The sequence below is a fragment of the Pyricularia oryzae genome, chromosome 2, assembly GCF_000002495.2.
Source record: "Pyricularia oryzae 70-15 chromosome 2, whole genome shotgun sequence".
Classification (NCBI taxonomy): Eukaryota; Fungi; Ascomycota; class Sordariomycetes; order Magnaporthales; family Pyriculariaceae; genus Pyricularia; species Pyricularia oryzae.
In genome coordinates this window covers 8,225,596-8,247,830 of record NC_017850.1, presented here as the reverse complement: position 1 = coordinate 8,247,830, position 22,235 = coordinate 8,225,596, and the positions used below count along the sequence as shown (strand labels likewise).

Sequence of the window (22,235 nt, the reverse complement as noted above, 5' to 3'; positions counted from 1 at the left end):
GAAGATTCTACTCTGAGCAGAAGAAAGGAAACAAACAAAGTTCTAAGTTTAACGCGACGTCGATAAAGGTATTACCCTGGTGGGTCGTTGGTCAGGGGTCAGGGTTAGGGTCTGGTAATCTCATGGTCCAAATGTCACAGCTATCTAGTTTTCAATGTACAGGCAGGTAGTTGACGAAGACGTAGTTTAAGAAGCTACACAATTAGAAATTGCGGAGATTTCGCGTACATACACACACGCGGGGCGCTCGCGCTATTACGTGCCGGAGTTATGACTAAGCGACAGCCCAGTGGCTGCCCTTCAGGTCCGTGACAACTGGTTAGGTTGGCGTCAATGTTGATCAAATGCTGGAACTCGACCCTTTAACCCCTTATTTTCCAACCGCGATCCTGCCGTTTAATTTCTTATATGGACCCTATTCCGCTGCTCGTAACCTTAACCCGTCCGTCGTCCTCGTCGTCTGAACATTCTGCATGGCATTGGTCTGCACGTAACCCCACCCGCTCACTGCCAATCCGTTACCCCATTAATAATATAATATAAATAACGCACGATTCCCCCGTTTTTGCTCCAAATTAACCGTCATTTTGCTTAATTATGTATAACGCCTGGCGCTGTCTCTGGTATTAATTTCAAAACCCTACTATTAAAAAAAGTCAATGCCCCGTAAACTTTTAATAAATTTATTGCCCCGTACCCCCTGTTATCATCCCTGCAGCTTTGGCGTCCATACAAAATCCATCGTCTCGTTGAAAGAGACGATTAAGTATTACTGGTTAGCAGTTTCTTGCACCCGGGGGCAACACCAGTTTTTTGGACCCGGGGCAACAGCAGTTATTTGATAAATAGTTTTTTGCACCCGGAGGCAACACCAGTTTCTTGCACCCGGGTGCAACAGCAGTTACTTAATAAATAATTTCTTGCACCCGGGTGCAACAGCAATTATTTGATAAATAGTTTCTAATAAATAATTTCTTGCACCCGGGTGCAACGGCACTTTCGTAATAAATAATTTCTTGCACCCGGGTGCAACAGCAATTATTTGATAAATAATTTCTTGCCCCCAGTGCAACAATAAATATTCCTAGTCAGCGCGCGTTAAGTACCCCGTGTCGCCCTTTGTTGCAATTGTAATTTGAACCGAACATCCTATGGCACTACCTACTTTTTAATAATGCTTACACACCTATCCACCCATATCGGGTCGTTGCTAGAAAAAACAATGGCAATAAAATCCTCCGGCCTATTGCGCGCTTTGGTCAGCCTCCTCAGCCTCTCCTCCAGCTCTTTTCGGGGCTGTATTATTATGTCGCCGGTCCTCGGGTTTTCCCTTTTGATGTCCGGTTTAAATGTCGTCCACCCAAGCTGACATAACATCCGGTTATTGCAGCCTTTATGCTCTACACGGACAATTAGTATTTGGGCTCCCAGACCAACGTCGAATAACCATACCTATTTTCTTAGTTATTTCTGGAACGTTATGCGCCGCTTTGTTGGGGTCTTTCGTCCATGTGAACTTCGACGGGAAAAATTGCCACATCATTTTTGTAACCATAACAAGCGCCAGTTGTGCCGGATCTTTGCGCTTGGGTGCCACGGTGAACTGTTTGGTTGTAGGGTCCGCGTGCGGTGTTTCCGAAGATGCGCACACTGTCAAAACCAACAGCATCATTAGTTCGCACGCTGGATCGCCCAAATGGTTTAACAGGCACGTGAAAGCGATTTGGTAATGTTCCATCACTTTTTGGTCGCCCTTGTCGGCAAAAATGTGTTTGGCTTGGGCATAACCCTGACATATCAAATTAGGCACCTTGACGAACGGGATCGCACAATCGAAATCGATCAATCCAATTTTCCTACGCTGCTGCGACGCCAGGAACTCCATTTTTATCTCGTTCCTGCGCCGCGCCTCTTCGGCGACCCGCAGCAAAGACCCCGGCCTGCCCGCCAGCTTGGGCGCTGCGTTTGCCGTCCCCTGCAGCTTGATCGCCACTGCTGCCGTGAGCCTCCCTTTAACCGCGCCAGGTACCCATTCGACCCCGGATGCGAGGAAACAGCTTGTCATGATCGGGCCCCATTCCCCACGTGCGACGGTGTTTGGGCCGGCTTTTTTTGGGGCTCGTAAAAAGGCGTGTTGGAATGTTGGGTACCATAATGCGTTTTTGGACGCGATTTCTTTCCAATCCTTGGTGCTTTCGGTCGATGCGAATATGGAAGCGACAAAATCGTGCGGCGTGCGCGACGTGGTTTTCGGAGCACGGCGATCCATGCCCTCGAATAGCAGCTGTAGCTGCGCCAAACTAAACGGATCCTGGCTTGCGTCCCATTCCCGGATGGCCACTTGGCACTGCTCCGTTTCGCCAAGTGAAAATATGCGGCCGGCGTCTTTGTGGCCTGTAGTGAGCCGGCGCCTGAGCAACATGCTGTAAAACGTTCTGGTTTCCGGGATCCAAACCTCTTCGATCAACTCTTTGAGGAATTTTTCTACCCTAAAAGGGGTGGAAAATACGTTTCCGCCAAGCAGAGAAAACCAAATGTTACTTTCCCGGTTGGACGCAATCCGTGGCCCGTAGTGGAATCGCAACTCTGAAATATGCAAAAAGATTGGTCTGTTGTTTTTTTTGTTCCGCGGCCATTGATGTAAATTAATCACGGTCTGGTTTCCGTTCACGCCAAAATCCAGAAACTTGGGGTCCAGATATGGCCAAGCGCCGTGCTTGAGACTTTCGATCGTGCCGAGGTGCCGGAGTATTATTTTGGGCAAATGGCGATCGAACCCCGTGAAGCAGTACCCACCCATCCGGTCCAAAAACGCGGTGCCTTCCGAATTGGCCAGGTCCAAACCAAATTCGTGTCCTCGGACGAACCGGCGATCCATTTCGTCATATGCCAGCTCAAACAGGCGGCAGTATGCGCTAAATATCCTCGGGAAAACGGCTGGCGACAGTGAGCGAAAGATGTGGACAAAGGACCCCTGTTGCAAAAGGAAGAAGCGCATAAGCTGGAAAATTGGCCGGAATATTGCGGTAAAGGTGCGCTGTTTACCGGCCTTCATATTTGCAACATTAATGGAAAGCATTTGTTCCAACCTGTATGCAAATTCGTTCTGCTCGATAGCGGTCTCCATTTGAAACAGCTCGCGGGCAAACGGCTTGGTTGCATCTGGGTACTCTGGTAACTTCACCCCACGCACTATATTAATCAAGTTTTTCCGCCGGTCACGTGCCGCCGCCGTGGCGGCGGCGTCCGTCGCCGGGATTGTAAAAGCGGCAGTAGCGAACCCTTTGGTGGGTAAAAGGTCCTTAGGGCTATGGCGCACGTTCCGTTTAACATTGGAATACCCTTGGAAGTAACCAAACGACAATACGTCGGCGCTTTCGTTGCGCCTGCTCGCATTGCTTTTCATTGTTGTCGTTAAAGGTTTGAGAAACTCCGGCGGGGACGGCGACGACATGTTGCCGTACGCCGGGTGGAAGGCTTGGGGATAAAACGTGTAGTCTTTTTGGGGATATTCGACCGCAATTTGGTTGCGGTCGACTGTGAGGCATCGGACTTCTTTCGTTCCGTCTGGCCCTTCTTCGACGCAATAGATGCACACAGCCACTGCGTAGGATATGGCGCCGATGTTCTCCAGGTCAAAACGATCACGCAACCCGTCGATGAGGGTTTTTAACCCTTGACTGTCGCTTATCATCTGTTCGTAACTTTCTTCGTCCTGGTCTTCTTCCTCGTCGTTCCCGCCGTCCCCATTGTTGTCACCGTCGTTCCCGTCGTCCCCGTCGTCCCCGTTATTTTCACCGTTTCCATCCTCATCCTCATCCTCGTCCACGTCCACATCCATGTCGCTGTCTCCACCCTCTCGGACTGGCATATCCTCCCCATTTTCACCCTCGCCGCCTTCTGTCCCGTTCAACGACTCTTGGTCCGACTCCTCTTCATGCGGCTCCGGCAAATGTATTTCCTCCAAAAGCCCGTATATGCCCGGGCTAATTGGTATTGGCATGTTCGATCCATATGTTACGATCAAGGTATCGGGTAACCTGTTCTTAGGGTAAAGTACAGTGGGTTGAAGCAACTGAGCGTCTGGCTGGGTAACTGGGGTTCTCAATGATTGGGGGTGAAGTTATGATCGTTCTCAAGTAAGTATTGAGGTTAACTAGAGTTTGATTGCTGCTAAGCAATCCTAGAATCGAATCTATCTACATGGTAATGAGCGTGCCTTATATAGACTATGTTCCGAATGTGATCTCTCTTGATCTGTTTGATCTGTGATTCTCAACTGAGATTCTACAGATCATAGAGATCCATTCCCTTGGCCGTCACGTGAGGTCACGTGAGATCTCGTGGCCTTGTCCTTAGGTAATCGTTGTTCTGCCGGTCGGTATCTCTTTTGGGCGAGTGTCGTCAGGAGGGGTGTGACCCCACCTGGCCTCTCTGGTACCGGCCCAACTGTCTGGTCGTAACACCATAGTCGTATGCATGGAATGCTGGCAAGTGTACCTGCCAAAAAGACGTAGGTTCGAACCCGTCGGCCCAGTCCTTCCATCCGCGCATAAAACGATCCTGGAACAGGGCCCAGTTGGATATGTTTATATCTTGCCTGTGTTGGCTCCCAGGCTTCCAGGCTCGCTCGACGCCCTGGCCAAACATGCCGGTGACTTGAAAAATGTCCACGATGTAAAACGCGAGTTGTGTAGCCAATGGCGTCGGCATCCCGCTATTGGCCGCCGTTTGGTCGATTCTATGTTGCTCGGTCGCCGAATGTGGGAGTTCGTTTATTCGACTTTCCAACGGGTGCATGACGATGAACCAGTTTTTGGGCGACACCCCCGAAGCGATGTGGAACGTGCGCCCGGTAAGGTCGAAATTAATGCCGCCGGTGTGTTTGGCCGCATACGGCGACGCCCACTTCTGGAAGGTGACCGTAACGTGCTCGTACGTAGGACAGTTGAATTGTGAAATCATCCGGCCGGGCTTCCCTACTATGTTGAGGAAATCGAGAAAGAATTGTGGGTAGAATTTGTCGGTGGTTTTTGGTCGTCGGCCGCCGGAGCTGGAAGCTCCATAATCAATCGTGTGTCGGGTTTGCAGCATCCTCAAAGCATCGGTTGGTTCGAATCTTGGATCGAGTACCTTTTCGATGAACCGTTGGGCTGTAAAAATTAGCTTTTTGTAATATTGGCTGTTTGATTAAAGTACCTTTGTATTTGTAAGTTCCGGTCGAATGGTCCACCCGCCAAAGCCGTTGGCTGGACTCCGTAAAAGTCTCGGTATTTTCGGGCGTGTTGTTTTGTTCGACGTCGTCGTCGACCAATGCATCGTCCGCCCATTCTGGATCTGCTAACTGGGCCACCCTTTCGTCCAACCCGGCTGGGGCGCCGTCGGGGTTGCTGTCGAATATAATATCGTCCATTGTTTGACGTAAGAATGTTAATATAAACCCTTTACGGCTTGTTGAACATTTTATAATATATGTCCCAAATCCGGAACGTTCGGACGTCATTACAAACGTATATTTGGAGTCACATTTCGCGAACGGTTAAAGTGGTTTACAAGGTCCTAATCCTTGCACCCAGGTGCATGAAACTACTACAAATGAAACGTAATACTACGAAAATTTCGTTTAACATTGCTTTTTACTTCCGTCTGGCCCCTGTTGTCCTTTTTTTGCCAGTCTGACCATTTACGTTTCTATTAACAATGGGGCCATATAACGACCCGCATGGGCCAAAAGTCCATTCAGGAGCTCGTGTCGCGACAGTTTCTTTGTTTGGGTTGGTGGTTGCTTGCTTTTGAGCGGAAGGAGGGGGGATTCGCGTGTTTTTTGTCGCTTCCACCCTCCTTTCTGGCGACTGCAGCGATTCTAACGGCTCGAGCGAAATCGAACGCGCGCGGCGGGGGGTTGCATTTGTGCTGGCCAATGTCCCGTCAGACCGTGTTTAATTAGTAGTTTCGGCGTGTTTCGAGGGGGTTGTCGAATCCTGCGAGACAAACATGTCGTCGTCGGTATCGGGGACGCTGGGGTCCTGGATATCCCCAAAGGGGTTCCGGTTACGCCCAAATCGGTTGGTCGGATGCGTCGTCCGGTCGCTGGTAGCGCCCAAATGTCTGGCCAAAGCTTCATTTACTGCTTGCTGGACGGCCTGGATCTTATCTGGATCTTCGAAACCCGGGTGGTTGGCGAACTTGAGCATTTCTATACAGAAACCGCGCACCATTATCGACATTTCATCTTGTTTGCGGACTTGTCGCGTCGCGCAATCCATTTGCCACGCGGACCGGAGTACTGGGCCCCCAGGCGTGTCGGTTGTTCGACGCACCAGGCGGAGAATGCGTGCCCATACGGGGTGCTTGAATCTCTGGGCGTATACTGGGCTGTCGACAAGGGTCAGGGGTTGCGACGTCGAGGGCGACAGGGCCTTTATTTCAGCTATGTGTTTTTCCGCGAATTGCAGTACCACCCTTTAAATGGTCCGAGCGGCGTCGTCGGGGTATTCGTCGTCGCCCCTTTCGGCGGCCATCCGGGAAAGTGTTTTTAACAAATAAACGCAGATGGGTGGCTTGTCTTTGGCGGTCGGGCTGATGTCGTCTATCTCGAGGGCGCAGGCTGGGTTTATCCAGGCAACCACGTGCTGCAATATAGAAATCGTCAACAGCATTTCCTCTTTGCGAGGGCGGAGCTGGTGTTTGACGTTTGGGAATGCGAGGTTGCCGGTTGCGGCTGCGTGCACGACGGCCTCGTAGGCCTCGTCGGACAGGTGAGGGAGTAAATTCTCGGTTCTGGTGCGGCGTCCCTTTTTTTCCGTGTAAAACAGCCCATCGACGGCGATGTTTAGGTCGTCCCGGGTTTTGCCGTCCAGGGCACGTGCCAGCCTGGACCATTCCTCCCGCCCGAGGCATGCCTTTTCGTCCAGTGGTAAGGCCTCGAGCGTGTGGAGCGCCGCGTCCAGTGTGTCGAACCAATATTCGTCGATTCGTAACCTGGCCAGCCATTCGAAATTCGATATGTTAAACGTTTCCATTCCGAGCCTCGTGCTGCACCATTTCGTAACCCTTTCGCGCCACGCTTTGCGGTTCCAAATGGACACCAGCCGGCGCGTGGGGAAATTCTTCTCGCCACCGAGGCGGAGCGCCCCGACGAGCTTGTTGTCGATCTTGACGGTGTTTCCGGGCGCGAGCGACCCTGCCGGATCGGAAGCGATCGACATAAGCTGCAGCCAGATTTGTCCTTGGTTGTCGGGCAACCCAGGGTCTCGTCGGTTGATTCGCATTTTGATGTTGAGCTCGGACGGCAGGCGGTCTCTGTCGTACAGCTCGCAGGTCCACCACATCTCGCTCGGCGGGGCCTTGGCCTTCCGAACATATTCCCGCAGCGCCTGGATGCGATGCTGCCCCGCCATCACCTCTGCCTGGTCGTTAATGGTAGCCCAGTTGAAAAAGGTGAGCACGTCGCCGTCCGGCGGTCCGTGCTCGGACTTGGCCCGCCGCACCTCGTCGGCGCTGCAAAGGAGCAAAAGCCTGTTCTCGTCCGCATTTCGCTCGAGGCCGGTGGTTGCGAACGTCTCCCTCAACCTGCGCACGTGGCCGTGGTCGAGGGCGCGGTTCCTGCCGACGCTCCACGTGGTATCCAATGCGTCTACCGGCATCTTGGCCACCGCGAGCAGGTAAGGCTTTGCCAGCTCGCGGTTGGTTCGGCCTTCCACCCAATCCTCGGGCGAGGTTTTTGCATTTTTGCGCGGCACGTTTTCCGCCGCGTCGCGCTTCCGCTTTGTCGAACTCATATCGCGAATTGGAATAAAAACCACGATAAATTCGCGCCTGTCTGGGCTTAAAATTGCACGATAGGGTTGTTTTTTTATATGAAACTGAAAAGGATGTGTTGGATCAGGCCGCTTCTGTCGGATTTTGGAAAAAAATGCGGAAAAGAAAGCAGGGGATATATTCCGGTCTAATACAATTTGACTGTTAATGGATAAGGGGCCGTCATTGCTTCGGCCACAAAATGCGACCTTTGACCGGGGTCAGACGACATGGCGGGGGTTTGTTTAAATGTTTCGGCCTTTGCAAGACGTTGGACTGGGATTACCATCAAAAGTGCACGTGGCGATAAGCGGCCGACGAATATCAGCGGTCGAGTATCGCAAATTGTCGTCCAACACTGTGGCGCGAGCCCAGCCGCGGAAAAGAAAGTAAACGCGTGGGAGCGTTGCTATTGGTAAATGCTGGCTTTGTCGCTTGTGGTCAAGGTGGGACGGCCTGCAGGTGAGGCTTTGTCGGCGTGTTGGGATTTATTGGTGCGCGATGTGCTTGTTACCACGGATTTGTCGCCGCGGTTCGATGTTTATTATAGTAATACTGTATTATAGTAATGCTGTACTTGGTCTGACGATGCGTAAAATGTACTTGAGGACTTATTAGCAGTTCCGGTCATGGATAAAAATTGGTATTGTGGCCGGGTTGTGTCGTCCGTCGTGAAACTGTTTATATCTAATATACATATTATAAGAATAATCTTGGTGTTTCTTTAAAATATTCCACGACGCCCAGCCATAGCCGTTGGGTGCTTAAAAAACTCACAGATACGTAATATATTAGCTAAAGATCCGTCCCCCGATGTATTTTTAACCGTAACCTTATGTGGGCGTTGCATGCCGTCGATTGTCGTACAACCCGTAAATGCCTTCATCGACCTTTGTGGCCTCAGGCAAATTCGAGCTTGGACATTCACGTCATTGTGGCCTTAGGCAAAAATGGCGGGTTTTCGGGGAAGGACGTGCGCGCCAAATAGCCAATTGCGGACGCGATCGGGTAGCGCGATTTGCGGGCCCTGTTGTGTTTTGGTGCGACGCGCTTTTTATTTACTTGGGGGCTGTTCGTTGTGGGCCCCCTCAAAGAGGGGGTTACAAAACCTTGATTTTCGAAAAAACCGTGGGCCAGCAAATTTGTTAGCAGATCGCTAACAAAGTAGCTCATGAAAGTTCGATTCACGTTCGTAAACACTACACCCACGAAAAAGGTTAGAATTTGCAGATAAATTGAAGCCGTGAATTGCGCTGTAGATATCTATTTCTGGAGTTTTGGCTCAATCGCCCTTTTCCGGTCGCTCAAGCGGTCACAAGGCGACCCGGGTACTTCCAACTCATCCTTTCTACCACCCGGTATTGGCGGCGAGGAACGGTCTTCAAGCGGTCTCGTATCCTGAAGTTGACGGGGAGAGGGTGTAGCCAATGGTATATACCGTGGGAACGGTTTGGAAGGCCTGTTTGGGGCGGGAGGTGAGGCTGATTGCGAGGATCGTGATACGCATATGCTGATAGAACAGGCAAAGTCGGTATCCACGGTAATATTGATCTGGGTACTTGTATTTCCAGCTGAAATTGGCCCTTTATCGACGAACCATGACTGTGAGGGCTGTGAATCGGTCTTCTTCCTTTTTCCAGGGCGTTCCCTGACCGCCGGAACGTTCTCCGGCGTGAAGCCGAGGTCCTCCAGATATCTCTTCTGTTGTATCTTAATCCCGTTGGGCATGCCCTCTGTTTCTCGCCAGCGTTGAATAGCCTGATTCTTATCCCTATACCACGCATCTCTGACGAACTTTTCTTGTTGGTATAGGGCTGTTTCCTCGATCAACGCCTGTTTGGCTTCGTGAGCGACCCGCATATCTTCTAACGTATTAGCGGTCTGGAACTGCTTGTCTTTTGACTTCAACGTCATTTTGACTTTGTAACGTGAAGCGCGTTGAAGGCGTTTTTGCTTATTCGTCTGCTCTTGGGCAACGCGTTGCTGTAGGATGATCGCCTCGTTGGCAACGGCTTGTAAATCCGAGATAGCATCAACGGTATCTGAACTAAAGTGGTGCGCCTTGGCCGCCATACGGCTTGCCGCATATTTGGCCCGTGAAAATCGTTCAGCGGTAGGAAGGGAGTCCGGATATCGCGGTGTATTCGCTGCCGTGGCGTGGCCACGCAGTTTGGCGAGCACTTTGGTGCCGTCGACAGGAAACAAGCCTGTATCTTGGAAACCGCTTATTACGTGGCCAGTTGTGAAAGCCGTTTGCCAGCAGCGCTAAGTTAAGGGAAGATATATCAGTTTACCGCTAAATTAACCTGTAGATCGAAAACGACTTACTCGAATCGCAGCAACGAAATCTGAGCGGGTGAACACCGGAATACCGGTGTTTATATGCTTATGCAGGACCGCCTGCAACTCGTTTTTCAGGTGAGTGAACACGGATACGTCCATGGGCTGCATATAATGCGTTGAATGAGGCGGTAAAATAACGATCTCGATATTAAATCTGAGGCAATAATTAAGTATCTCCATGCCAAAGTGGCCGGTAAAGCCGTCGAGAAAAAGCCACCTCCAAATACGTGTTTTGGCCCGCTGTGAATTTGGATCGATTTTGGCCGCAGTGCGGTTCACAAAGTCGAATCTGACGTCAAAGTTATGACCAAACCACTCTTTCAACGTGGGAGATCCGATCGATTGCACGGCAGCAACTTCTGGCCACGAATACCGGTTGAAATGCTGTATCCAGGTGAGCTGGATATCTCCGTTGGAAAACCCCGTTTCTGACCGCGTAAAAACGATACCCTCAGGCAGATCCAGATCAAGCCAATCGCTCGTTGGCCACTTTGTGAAGATACAGAAGGGCGGTAGCGACTGCCCAACAGCGTTGCCACCGCCTATTAACGTACAACTCTCACGGTTAGCCGGATCCGCGGTGCGTGGCTTTTCATGCCTCTTTTTCGTCACGACCAATACCGGTATCCGGCCATCTCTCACACCGATTCTAGTACCACATTCGTCAGCGTTCCAGGCCGCTGAAGCCGTGATCCCAAGCTCTACCGCATGAGCCGCCGTGCGGCGATACCAGGCCTCCACAAGATCGATCTGTTGCTCCCAACTAAGGCGAGTAATCTCGACGGGTTGTTGTTTGGTAAGTCGCAGTTCCGGGTGTTTTTTACGCCAACGGCCGTACCAGTTCATTTGAATTGGACCACAGGGCGGTATACGTGACTGACGCATCAGATTGGCCGCAGATATTACGTGTTGTGAGTCGGGATATGCACCAAGTTTATCAAGCTGCATGATATACGCAACGAGAGCTTGATCTTCAGCATCAGTCAACAATGAAGGCCGCCCGCTGCGCTTTATCGATATCTTAGGACTGCCATTGATCAGGAGATTACGAGCATGCCGCTGAGTACTCGAATACGGGTAACCGTTCCTTTTACAGAACGATCGTAGCGATTCTGGCTTGGATCTGCCCTCCCGCGCGGTATCCGCCCTACTGCGGTGAGTTTCGACATATTGGGCATACATGCGGGCTCCTAAGATAGCTTGAGATTCTGGGGACGTCATGATATAGGTATATTTGCGGTAAGTGCAATTGTGTTGTTATGGAACGGGATTACACTCGGCATAAGTTAAATTGTTAACGATTTTCTAGGTAAAAAACTGATGCGGGGTGGCCCACGGTTTTTTCGAAAATCAAGGTTTTGTAACCCCCTCTTTGAGGGGGCCCACAACGAACAGCCCCCAAGTAATCCCATTCCCCGTCATCCCTCCCGTGCCTTTCGACTCACTTTCCACCTTTCCACCACTTTTCCCGACATTATTTGTCCCTACATTTTCCTTCGCTTTGCGCCAATCCATCGGCATTCCCAATAATGTATCGACCTGGTGGCCTTTGGCTTTTTTCAATTCTTTTATTGCTTTAAACGATGTACTTTTCACGGCGAGTTTGGACCGGCCGCCATTTCTGCACTCCTGGTATGACGCCCGCCGTCCCGAGTTTGCACGATTTCCCTTGCTTGCTTTTCTCAAAAACCTTGGGTTTATAACGATGGAATTATAAGCTTCACTGCAAATTCCACGATTTCACCGCCTGGCGGTGAACGGATGTTTCCCTCGCCCTCTTTATTATTATCTTTGCGGCAACAATACCCTACCCTAACCCTGGGACTGTTTTTTGCACCTGGGTGCAACGTTTTTTGCCCCCGGGTGCAACAGAGGTTTCTTGCCCCCGGGTGCAACAGATGTTTCTTGCCCCCGGGTGCAACAGAGGTTTCTTGCCCCCGGGTGCAACAGATGTTTCTTGCCCCCGGGTGCAACAGAGGTTTCTTGCCCCCGGGTGCAACAGCAGTTTCTTGCCCCCGGGTGCAACAAAAAGTTCATGCCCCCTGGTGCAATTAGTCTCATGCCCCCGGATGCAATTAGTCTCATGCCCCCGGGTGCAACAGCGGTTTCTTGCCCCCGGGTGCAACAAATATTTGCAGCTGGGCTTTGCTATCCTTTCTCCCTTTTTCCTCACCTCACCTCCCTCCTCCTCCTTCTTTACCCTGTTCCCATTTTCCTACCAGCTGCCTGCCTTTACCAACCCGTTTTGTGCTTTGCTGTAATTATTATAATTGTAACTTATAAATCGTAAATCGTAAATCGTAAATCGCAAATTGTAAATCGCTGTAAACTGCCTTGGGATGCGATGATGCCTTGGGTGCGATAATCCATCTGGCCTTAGCTGCTGCTGTTGCCTTTTTTTGTTTGCCTGCCTGCCTACCTACCTATTCGCCTTTTCGCCTTCTTCCCAATTCTTTCTAATTTTTTTCCCCCCAACCTGGCCCTAACCCGACCCCCAGGTGCGGGAAACGCCCCCTACTAACCAATCGACTGATGCGCGGACGTAATTAAGCGTACAATTGACCAAGGCCTTGCTTGGGCCCGGAAAGTGGATCAGTCACAGCTGAGCGCAGCCACTTCCGTTGTTACGGAGTGGCGTGCCTGGGCGACTGCCAACCGTAACTAGCTCCACCTCACGTGACAAGGCGCCAGGGTGAGTTTGTTATTTGTTCGCTTAGGCGCGTGTACGCGATTGGCACTGCGTGCCTTTCTTCTTCCTTTACACTTAGCTTTAGATCTTCGAATAGCATCGCCCCTATATTGCAGCCTTGTCTCTTTGGGATCGCTTTCGTGACACAGACGGCGGAAGGCGCCGCAGGCTGGTTATACCTCCGCAGGAATATAAATTGCAGGGCCGCAGCAGGCACCCACCCCTATATCGCCCCGGGCCCGGCCCGTGACGATCGATCCGCTATATAAATTTATGTAAATTTAAATAGCGTGCCGTAATGCTCCACGTGCGGCTGCATGCGTGGAGAACCGGCGTTGCCGGCGCTCCGCGCGGCCCGGCGTTAATAAACACTACTATTACTATTACAAATGAAAATATTAACAGGTGGAGTGCAAATTATTGCTCAGATTATTAGCGAAAATAATACAGAGGATTGATTGGAACAAGCATCTTTGGCGACGAAATGGTGTTTTGTTCTGGTTGGCACGCCTTTAAATATACTTCTGGCGATAAAATGACCTTGAAGCCCTAAAACATTGGTGGATACATTTCATATTGTTATCGTGGTTTCAACCTCACATTTAAGCTTGTATTGAACCCAAATCTTCCACTGGTGACTAACAAGCCAACGGTTTACAAAATTGTCATCTTCGGCCTTGAGGATCTTACCCCGCCATTCCTCCTTCATTAACCCCTTATGAAACTCGTAGTCCTGGAAAATTTTAGATCGTTGAGCGCCAGTCCGAACCTGACATGCAAAAGTGTGCGTGTGCCTAGGCAGACAAATAACGTTGGGCTCCACATCTCCGACCCCCCTAAAGTCCGGCCCCTAAAAATATCTACTCAGCCACATCAACCCTTTGTTTTATTTTATAAATATCTAGACGAATTTTTCACTTTAGAACTTGATTTTTGAAGATTCTTGCTCCAAACTTTCCAATGAAACAGTACACTGAAAATCAGCTTCTTGCTGCCATTTCTGACATAAGAAATGGCAAATCAGTTCACAAAACCTCGCAAAAATGGGGTATTCCTCGGAGTACCCTTCACGATCGTTTAAAGGGGGCCCAGTCAATTCAACAAGCGAAAAGATTTTGTCAAAGGCTTTCACAGGAGCAGGAAACCTATTTGGCAGATTGGGTACTTGCGCAGGCCGCGTTAGGCCTTCCGCCAACGCATCAAGAACTACGCTATTTTGCGGAACGAATTCTTCAGGCCGCCGGAGAAAGAAAAAGCCTTGGGAAACATTGGGTTAGCCGTTTTATAGCCCGATATCCAATTTTGAAAACCCAAAGACCCCGGCGAATAGAAAATGCCCGGGTTAATGGGGCTACAACCGAGGTAATTAAATCTTGGTGGTCCTATTTGAAAAATCCCGTTGTCGATACTATAAAACCGGCCAACCGTTGGAATATGGACGAAACAGGTATAATGGAAGGCAAAGGATCTAATGGCCTGGTGTTAGGGCGTAATAAAATCCGGCCATTACAGCGAAAAGAGCCTGGAACGCGGGGTTGGACGAGCATAATCGAATGTGTATCAGCTACGGGGGCTGTTATACCTCCCCTCGTTATATTTAAGGGGAAAAACGTACAGCAACAATGGTTTCCAGCTGATTTAAGTCCTTTCGATACCTGGCAATTTCATGCAACCGAAAACGGGTGGACAAATAATGAAACAGGTATCGAATGGTTAAAAAAGGTGTTTATTCCGTATACCCAACCTTTAACCCCTGAAAAGCGGTTATTAGTTCTGGATGGCCATGGATCACATATAACGGACGAATTTATGCTTCTTTGCTTGCAAAACAATATTCAACTCCTATATTTACCCCCTCATTCGTCACACGTTCTTCAACCGTTGGATTTATCGGTTTTTGGGCCGTTAAAGGAAGCTTATCGACGTCACCTGGGATTTGTAAACCAGTTTTGCTGTTCAACGGTTGTTGGGAAACGAAACTTTCTACTTTGCTATCGAAAAGCCAGATCAAAAGCATTTATAGCAAAAACCATTCAATCTGGTTGGCGTACGACGGGGTTATGGCCGGTGAACTTGGCAAAACCACTTTTAAACCCTTTTTTGTTAGAAAATAGCAACGCCAACGTCGAAAAAGGTAAAAATAACGGCTTCCAAAGGGATAAAACACCGGAAAGCCCAACCCAAAAAATTAACGACCAGTCTTTACTTATTTGGAAAACCCCTAAAACGACCCGAGATATTCGACTTCAACTACAGGAAATTTCCCGGTCCGAAAAAAGTAACGCCACTTCACGGCTTTTGTTTGCAAAAGTCCAAAAAAGCTTCGAAACCAAGGATATCTTATTGGCTGAAGCTCAGCAAAAAATCAGTTTGTTAAACGCAAAATTGGAGGCGGTACGGCCGGTCAAAAGGAAAAGGGTAATTCCGGATCCCAACGAGCTTTTGGTCAGCAAAAAAAACGTTTATGAAGCACAGGAAAATAATAGGGACTGTTTAGAAGCTTTGAACGATGGAGAAGAGGTTAGCGAACCGGGAGAGCCTGACAATGATTGTATTATTGTGCGTTGATAGTTTTACATTTAAATCGGTTTATAAAAGGGGTATTTCGTCGTTACATTTTTCAAGGGGGCCGGACTTTAGGGGGGTCGGAGATGTGGAGCCCAACGTTACCAAACGAACGCTTGCGTTTCACTACCCTATGTGGAGCTACCATGGTTGGAAGCCGCCTTGGAACGCCAGTCCGTAAGAGAACCTGTATCTTCCCTCCAAGTTTCAACCCAATGTTTGGAATACCTAGGCTTTTTGCTTGTTACAACTGGCTTTCGAGGGTCGTTGGGTTTCAATGGATCAAGAGACGACGGCCGGTCTTTCCATACTGGGGGCTCGCCTGGCCTTATAATATACCAGCCTTGAACGTTTGACCAAGGAATCGCGTCTTTTATTGCGATTTCACCTTCGTTCGAACGAGGGTGCTGTTTGCCATCCTTTTTATATGCTTCGTCGATATCGAGTGCCTTATTTTCGATACCGGCCAAAGAAATTTGATAAACATAACTTTCAATTTTGAGGAATTTAAAATTGGCCCAAAAGATTGCGAAATCTTTGCCAGTAGATGTCGATATCCACGGGTCTTTATTTGCGGAAATTAGATCTTCGGGCCAAGTAACATGCTCGTCGTAAGTCATGCAATTGTCCTTGGCCCCAAACCTTTCGCCTCGGCAAACAAAACAATCGCGTGCCCAGACTTCTTCAGGAGGGGTAGAAGCTTCCCGATAAACCACCGTTGGGAGCGCGGATAGGCATGCAAACAAGAGTGAGGAAACAAGAAGAACTTTGCGCCTAGATGGAAAAGGCATATTTTGGGAGCTTGGCTTGTAAATATAAAGGATCGAATGACTGGTTGCTGTTACAAATATGATAATGGGAATGGAGACGGGAACTTTAACAAAATTGATCGAATGAAGAAGGGCAAAAGATAATACCAAAAAAGGGTGAACAGTTAACTTTTCTTTCAATGTAGGGAGGGTATAGGGTATTTATATTTGAAAAGAAAATATTAATTATAACTACCGCAAATACGACCCGAACGGAGTCTTTAGACGAAATGTGCCTGGAGGATTCAAGTTGTTAATTGCTCGAACAACTGCGTGTTTGAGGTGAAAAAGGAATAAGGCGGACCTCTCTAATTTAATAACGACTTTACTGAAAGCTCAAAACGCTGCGAATCGGATAGAAATAATCGTGATTTGAATGGCGGCTACACCCACGTGGGACATTGTGAGAATTTTGGAAGCTTGGAGGGCTAAAGCAGAGTGTAAATACTCCGTTGTTTTCAGCTAGATGATTTGAACTTGGCTTATTTTACTTTTAAATTGACATTTTTCGAAACCTTTTATTCTCCACGTGCACGACAAACAGGATGGGATTACGCCCGGCGCACATCAACAGCGAAAGTTCAATATTAAACTTCGGCGCATGTGACACCGGCAATATTTGTGCCTAAGGTAAACAAAAACATCGAAATTGAAGTTAGTCTATAGGATGGTGGATCCAACCGATACTATGGTTTGTTGTCATAGAACGAAAATAAAATCTTGCAGCCGTATTAACCAAAACTTACACTAGTTACACTATTTAGGTCGCAGACATCGTTGCTGCAAACAACTGCCAACAGTTAGGAACTCCTCTATCTCTCACCAAACCAAAACAGAGCTCCGTTCTCAGAAAGTCCATCATTATCACGTAATACTTTTTGTTTCTTTGTCGTTTGCTACCCTTTCTTTTCCTGTATCCTGCTGCTAACTCCATTCATTTGCTCCTTGTTAGTTCCCCCTATGGCTCCGAATGGTACAGATAGTCTCGATTCAGAAGTTAGGCATTCCTGTCCTCCCTTTGGTTGGAGTCGGGCTCCTCTTTGCGTTATTGTCGGTTACAGTCCTGATCATTATTGGCTGCCAGCCGCCCTTTGTTATTCGTATTTCTATTTTTGGGTGTCGCGGGATGAAGGTATTTCAATTTAAATCTTTTGCGGCATTACATGTTAAATTTACTCATAATGCAAGCATATAAATGTGTATTAATAGTTGAACGACTGCTTTTCTTTTGTTTACGCGGTGAATTATTAAAGGTTCTATTGTTACATTATTGGCTGCCAGCCGCCCTTTGTTATTCGTATTTCTATTTTTGGGTGTCGCGGGATGAAGGCATTTCAATTTAAATCTTTTGCGGCATTAAATGTTAAATTTACTCATAATGCAAGCATATAAATGTGTATTAATAGTCGAACGACTGCTTTTCTTTTGTTTACGCGATGAATTATTAAAGGTTCTATTATTATGCAGGAAAGTATTTTGAATAATTAACTTGTAATTAGGTGAATGCAAGTAAAAGTGAAGGTCACGGTTTGAAGAGGGGGCGGATAATATAAATGGCCCTCGTAAAATCCAATTCCAATATATTCAACTGCCACTCTGCACACATCAACGGTCTTTCAATTTTCGCCTTCCCATTTTTAAACATACTTTTTAACATTTTACAGACTCTTCTTTAACTTTGTTTGCAAAAGACATTATTTTGAAAAGTCAATATGCGTGTTACCACTTTTAACACATTCCTTCTCACTTTGGGAACTGTCGCTGTCGTCAATGCCGAAACGGGCAACAAATATATAGAAAAACGCGCTATCGACCTAAGTCGAGAGCGAGACCCTAACTTTTTCGACAACCCTGGTATTCCTGTACCCGAATGTTTTTGGTTTATGTTTAAAAACAACGTACGTCAAGATGATGGAACCTGTTACAGCTCTTGGAAAATGGACATGAAAGTTGGTCCAAACTGGGTCCATATTAAATCAGACGATAATTGCAATTTGTCGGGCGACTTCCCTCCAGGTTGGATTGTTTTGGGGAAAAAAAGGCCCGGCTTTTAAATTAAAAGGAAATCACAGTTAAGGCAACGTAGGGAGGTTTGACGAGGTTTACGCTTGGTTGACGGCTCATAAGATAATGCATGGGCGCCTTGCTTATAAAGAAATTCGGTAAAATCCATTATTTTAAAACCTAGTTAGAACAATGGAATTATTACGAAAGCGCTGCTACAAAAATAAAACTGCAACATGCGAGATTTTAACATAACAGCCCCGCAGCCTCACTATTGCAAGTGCAGCGGCAATTAGAAAATCAGAAATACTAACAAATCAAAAATTTTCACCCTGGGCACCACTCGACGGCCCGCGCCCGCGCGCGGCGGCGGGGCGGTGGACCGCACCCCTATTGGACGCCGTCCCCCTGTTAAAATCCAGACGCAAATGGTCCTTTTACTGTTTCCGACCTACGACCTATATCAACCCCGTAAAGTACATTACAGGAAAAAATATAAGAGCTGAATGTTATTTTGGGGGCAAACAAGCATAAATTCGTCGGTGACGTGTGATCCCTGGCCGTCGAGAACTAATAAACGCTTTTCAGGAGTTAAAGGTTGGTGTTACGGAGTGGCGTGCCTGGGCGACTGCCAACCGTGACTAGCTCCACCTCACGTGACAAGGCGCCAGGGTGAGTTTGTTATTTGTTCGCTTAGGCGCGTGTACGCGATTGGCACTGCGTGCCTTTCTTCTTCCTTTACACTTAGCTTTAGATCTTCGAGTAGAATCGCCCCTATATTGCAGCCTTGTCTCATTGGGATCGCTTTCGTGACACCTTACGTGTTATCCATTGTCCGGGACTTATATAATAGGTACGAATTCGTAATATAACAGATTTGAAAAACATTCACCTTTCAAAGTTTAAATATTCGCAGTCCCAAAAGAATTTTTTTGATGGAGTTAAAACTAAAAACAACAAACTATTTTTGTTTTTATTTACCAGGAGTTTTACTGGCCCTCAATAACGTTTTCACACCCGTTGAAGCAAAATTGTCCTTTTAACGGCTTTTAAACAAAAAGTTGACCCTTCCGTTTTGGGATGGAGATCGGGGCAAACAAAACAATAAGTTTTGGGAAATGGCAAAATTATTGTTAATCGTCCGGCTGAAAAGGTCTTTGATAAGCTTTAAAGCCAGGTAAAGGCGGAGGGAATATGGTTGATTTAAATGGACCAGCGACTTTTTCTTTAGACTTTGTCTTTCCAGGTCGATAAGGTGGTTTATACTGGTTGGAGGACGGGGCAGCTATAACAGCCGACGCAAACGTCAAAAGAACAGCGAGAAAAGTGGATGAAGCGCGCATTGTATTTGTTTGATGTAGTAGTAGTAGTAGTAGTAGTAGTAGTAGTAGTAGTAGTATTAGTTAACGCCGGGCTCGGCCCGGCTTGTTAGCCGGCCGTTAGCAACCTCCCGAGGGGTATCTCGGCGCGCGTTCTATCTTCTTTATTTACACAGGGGGAAAACAAGGAGGGCAGAGGCGGATCGTGCCTGACCGGGTTCGGGCCCGGTCCTGCTTAGGGGGTTAGTTCACTGACGCGACCCCGTGCCTAAGGTGCACGGAGGGTTCGTCTGACGGCTTGTGCCGTGAAGTGTGGGTGAAAAGGCAGTAAGTCTATTCCTCGTCAGAGTTCGAGTCGTTTACGATCGGTGTCCCTAGGCGTAAAGTGCGTTCGTGGCGCGCGGGGCGCTGGCGGGCCGCTCTGGGGCGGGCGCTGAAGTAGTTGGTGGCTATCGAAAACGCCTCAAAGCTTTTCGGTTGCCCGAGGCTTGTCTGGAAGAATTTGCGGCGTTGGGCGCGGTCTGGCGGCCCGACCGGCCGCTCGTTGTCAGGCCACGGCCAGTTTCTCCACACCGCCCGCGAAAAGCGGCAGTGCACCGGGTGTTCAGGGGAGGTCCGCTTCCAGCACCAGGCACACGAGGTGTTTGCATCCTGGTGGTTGAAACGGTCATGGTAGGCTTTGAAATCGCCGTGGCCGGTCCTCATGGCCAAGTAATGGCCCAGTAGGGGTCTTGGCAAACGCAGTTCCTCGGGCTCCTTTCTCGGTGTGTATTGGAATTTCCATTCCCTATATGCGGGGGACCGTTTACAAAGTTCTTTACGCCACCAGTCCTTCTCTATATTCGAAAGAATGGCTCTGAGGACCGTGCCGGCACCGCTATACGTGGTTTGCTAAGCCCTCGGGTCTGGGTCCGGCGGTCCGGCAAAGCCGGCCTTGGCCAGCTCGTTAGCCCGGTCGTTTCCCGGGATTCCCTGGTGCCCAGGGCACCAACGGACCCGAACCTCGGTACCTTGTTTTCGGAGTAGATCGACAAGGTCATGGAACTCCAAAAAGGCCCATTGGGACGAACGCGGCGCGTCGCCTCTAAGACCCCAAATAACCGAGGTGCTGTCCACACAAATCCAGATCCGGGCGCCTGGCTGGGCCTTGGCTGCCGCCTGTAGCCCTCTTAGGGCGCCAATCGCCTCGGCGTCGAAAACGTGGCTTTCCGGCGTAATAAATGCGGAGCCTGCGGCAAATTCCAGGCCCGCCCTAAAAGCGGCCCATCCGTACCCTATTTGGACGCAGTTATTTTCGTGTTTTTCCGAACCATCCGTATATACCACGATATCGTCAGGTGATACCATGTCCAGCCATTCGATAAAGCGGCGGGCCGCTTCCTCTTTCGGGACTCCTCCGGTGGGGTCAGTGCGAGAATCCGGGGCATTGCGAGGTGCGCGCAACTCTAGTCTCCGGATCCGCGGGAGAAGTTGTGCAGCCGTTTGCAGGGTCGTGGCCGAATGGCCCGAGTTGCGGGCACGAGGTGTTTCACGCAGGCGGCTGACAAGGGGGTGCCCCTTGTCCGCGAGCCTTAGTCGGGCGCCGTATTTCAGGCGGGTGTAGGCCAGCGCGACGCGGGCCGAGGGTAGTCCTGCGTCCCTGAGAACAGTGGACGAGGGGGTGGTTTTATACGCCGGGAGGATTGCCCGTGCCGCTAAAACCAGCGGTTTGTTCAATGCTTTGAGAAGTCCTCTTTGTTTGTGCGCTGGGTTGTACCATGCCTCGGCTGCGTAGGTGGCCGAGGAACCCACGCATGCCACCGCTGCCTTGCGAAGTGCAGCCGCAGGCGGTCCGTATCTTACTGCCCCAAAGCTCTTGAGGTGGGCAGCGACCCCCATTGCTTTGGCAGCCCTTTCGGCCACGTGGCGGCGCCCGTCTAGCCGTCGGCTGAACCAAAAACCAAGCCAACGCATGCCCGGGTAGCGCTCGGCCCCGGAGGCGCTTTGTCCGCGTCGACCGCCCGGTAGTTGGACCGGGGTAACCGTTCTACCATTAATCCGGATTTCCGGGTTGCGACCGTGCCTTTTCTTAGTGATATGGATCACCTCTGTCTTTTCCGCTGCAAAATGGATCTTCTCTTCCGCCGCAATTTCGTGCATATCCCGGAGTTTATCTTCCAGCCAACGTACGTTCTCCTCCAACGAGGGTGACGATTTCCATGTAAGCACGTCGTCTGCGTATACCAGCCGCCACTTCGCACCGTTTTTTGACGAGGTACGCCAAATATAGCATATATAGGATCGGGGAAAGGGGAGACCCTTGCGGGGTGCCGCACTCAAGCCGCCTAAAGCCCGTGGTCGTACCCTCCAGCCGGACTCGGGCCTGGCGGCCGCTTAAAAAATTAATTACGAACCTAAGGAGCATTTTACTAAACCCGAGGCTCCGCATTTTCCGTATTAATCGCCCATGGAGGAGGGCGTCGAAGGCGCCTTGGACGTCGCATGCGACAAGGGTAACTTCCTCCCCGCGAGCTAAAGCCTGCTCGATATCGTGGGCGAGGGCACAAACCAGATCCGTCGCCGATCGCTTGGGTAGGGCACCGCCGTGGGTGCAGCTAAGGAGCCCGTTGTCGTGTATGGCCCAAGCTATCCGGCGTGCAACGAGCCTCTCGAGGCCTTTTCCGATGCAGGAAAGGAGGGCTATAGGCCGCCAAGATCGAACGCTGC

General features: G+C 49.5%; 6 protein-coding genes across 6 annotated transcripts; 1 reads left to right on the top strand and 5 right to left on the bottom strand.

Moving 5' to 3' along the window:
* Nucleotides 1–1,161: 1,161 nt before the first annotated feature.
* On the bottom strand, nucleotides 1,162–4,003 carry MGG_15976 (uncharacterized protein; the record flags this gene model as incomplete). Its single annotated transcript, XM_003715817.1, has 3 exons — nucleotides 1,162–1,400; nucleotides 1,453–1,603; nucleotides 1,742–4,003. 3 exons carry the CDS (start codon nucleotides 4,001–4,003, stop codon nucleotides 1,162–1,164), a joined length of 2,652 nt encoding a protein of 883 aa, XP_003715865.1.
* A 401-nt stretch (nucleotides 4,004–4,404) lies between these two features.
* MGG_15975 (uncharacterized protein) lies at nucleotides 4,405–5,413 on the bottom strand (the record flags this gene model as incomplete). The annotated part of the gene is made up of 2 exons (XM_003715816.1): nucleotides 4,405–5,153; nucleotides 5,200–5,413. The coding sequence occupies 2 exons, from the start codon at nucleotides 5,411–5,413 to the stop codon at nucleotides 4,405–4,407; spliced, it is 963 nt and encodes a 320-aa protein (XP_003715864.1).
* Nucleotides 5,414–5,516: 103 nt separating this feature from the next.
* Nucleotides 5,517–6,316, bottom strand: MGG_14326 (uncharacterized protein). Its single transcript, XM_003715815.1, has one exon. The coding sequence runs from the start codon at nucleotides 6,264–6,266 to the stop codon at nucleotides 5,940–5,942; it is 327 nt and encodes a 108-aa protein (XP_003715863.1). The 5' UTR covers nucleotides 6,267–6,316; the 3' UTR covers nucleotides 5,517–5,939.
* Nucleotides 6,317–6,464: 148 nt separating this feature from the next.
* On the bottom strand, nucleotides 6,465–7,781 carry MGG_15974 (uncharacterized protein; the record flags this gene model as incomplete). The annotated part of the gene is made up of 1 exon (XM_003715814.1): nucleotides 6,465–7,781. One exon carries the CDS (start codon nucleotides 7,779–7,781, stop codon nucleotides 6,465–6,467), a length of 1,317 nt encoding a protein of 438 aa, XP_003715862.1.
* A 7,936-nt stretch (nucleotides 7,782–15,717) lies between these two features.
* MGG_15973 (uncharacterized protein) lies at nucleotides 15,718–16,188 on the bottom strand (the record flags this gene model as incomplete). Its single annotated transcript, XM_003715813.1, has 1 exon — nucleotides 15,718–16,188. A coding segment is annotated over one exon (471 nt), but the record flags the coding sequence as incomplete, so codon positions are not given.
* Nucleotides 16,189–17,918: 1,730 nt separating this feature from the next.
* MGG_15972 (uncharacterized protein) lies at nucleotides 17,919–18,260 on the top strand (the record flags this gene model as incomplete). Its single annotated transcript, XM_003715812.1, has 1 exon — nucleotides 17,919–18,260. One exon carries the CDS (start codon nucleotides 17,919–17,921, stop codon nucleotides 18,258–18,260), a length of 342 nt encoding a protein of 113 aa, XP_003715860.1.
* Between the last annotated feature and the right edge of the window lie 3,975 nt (nucleotides 18,261–22,235).

Coding starts and splice junctions, on each gene's coding strand:
- MGG_14326 (XM_003715815.1), bottom strand. CDS start 6,266: ATGGATTGCGCGACGCGACAAGTCCGCAAACAAGATGAAATGTCGATA.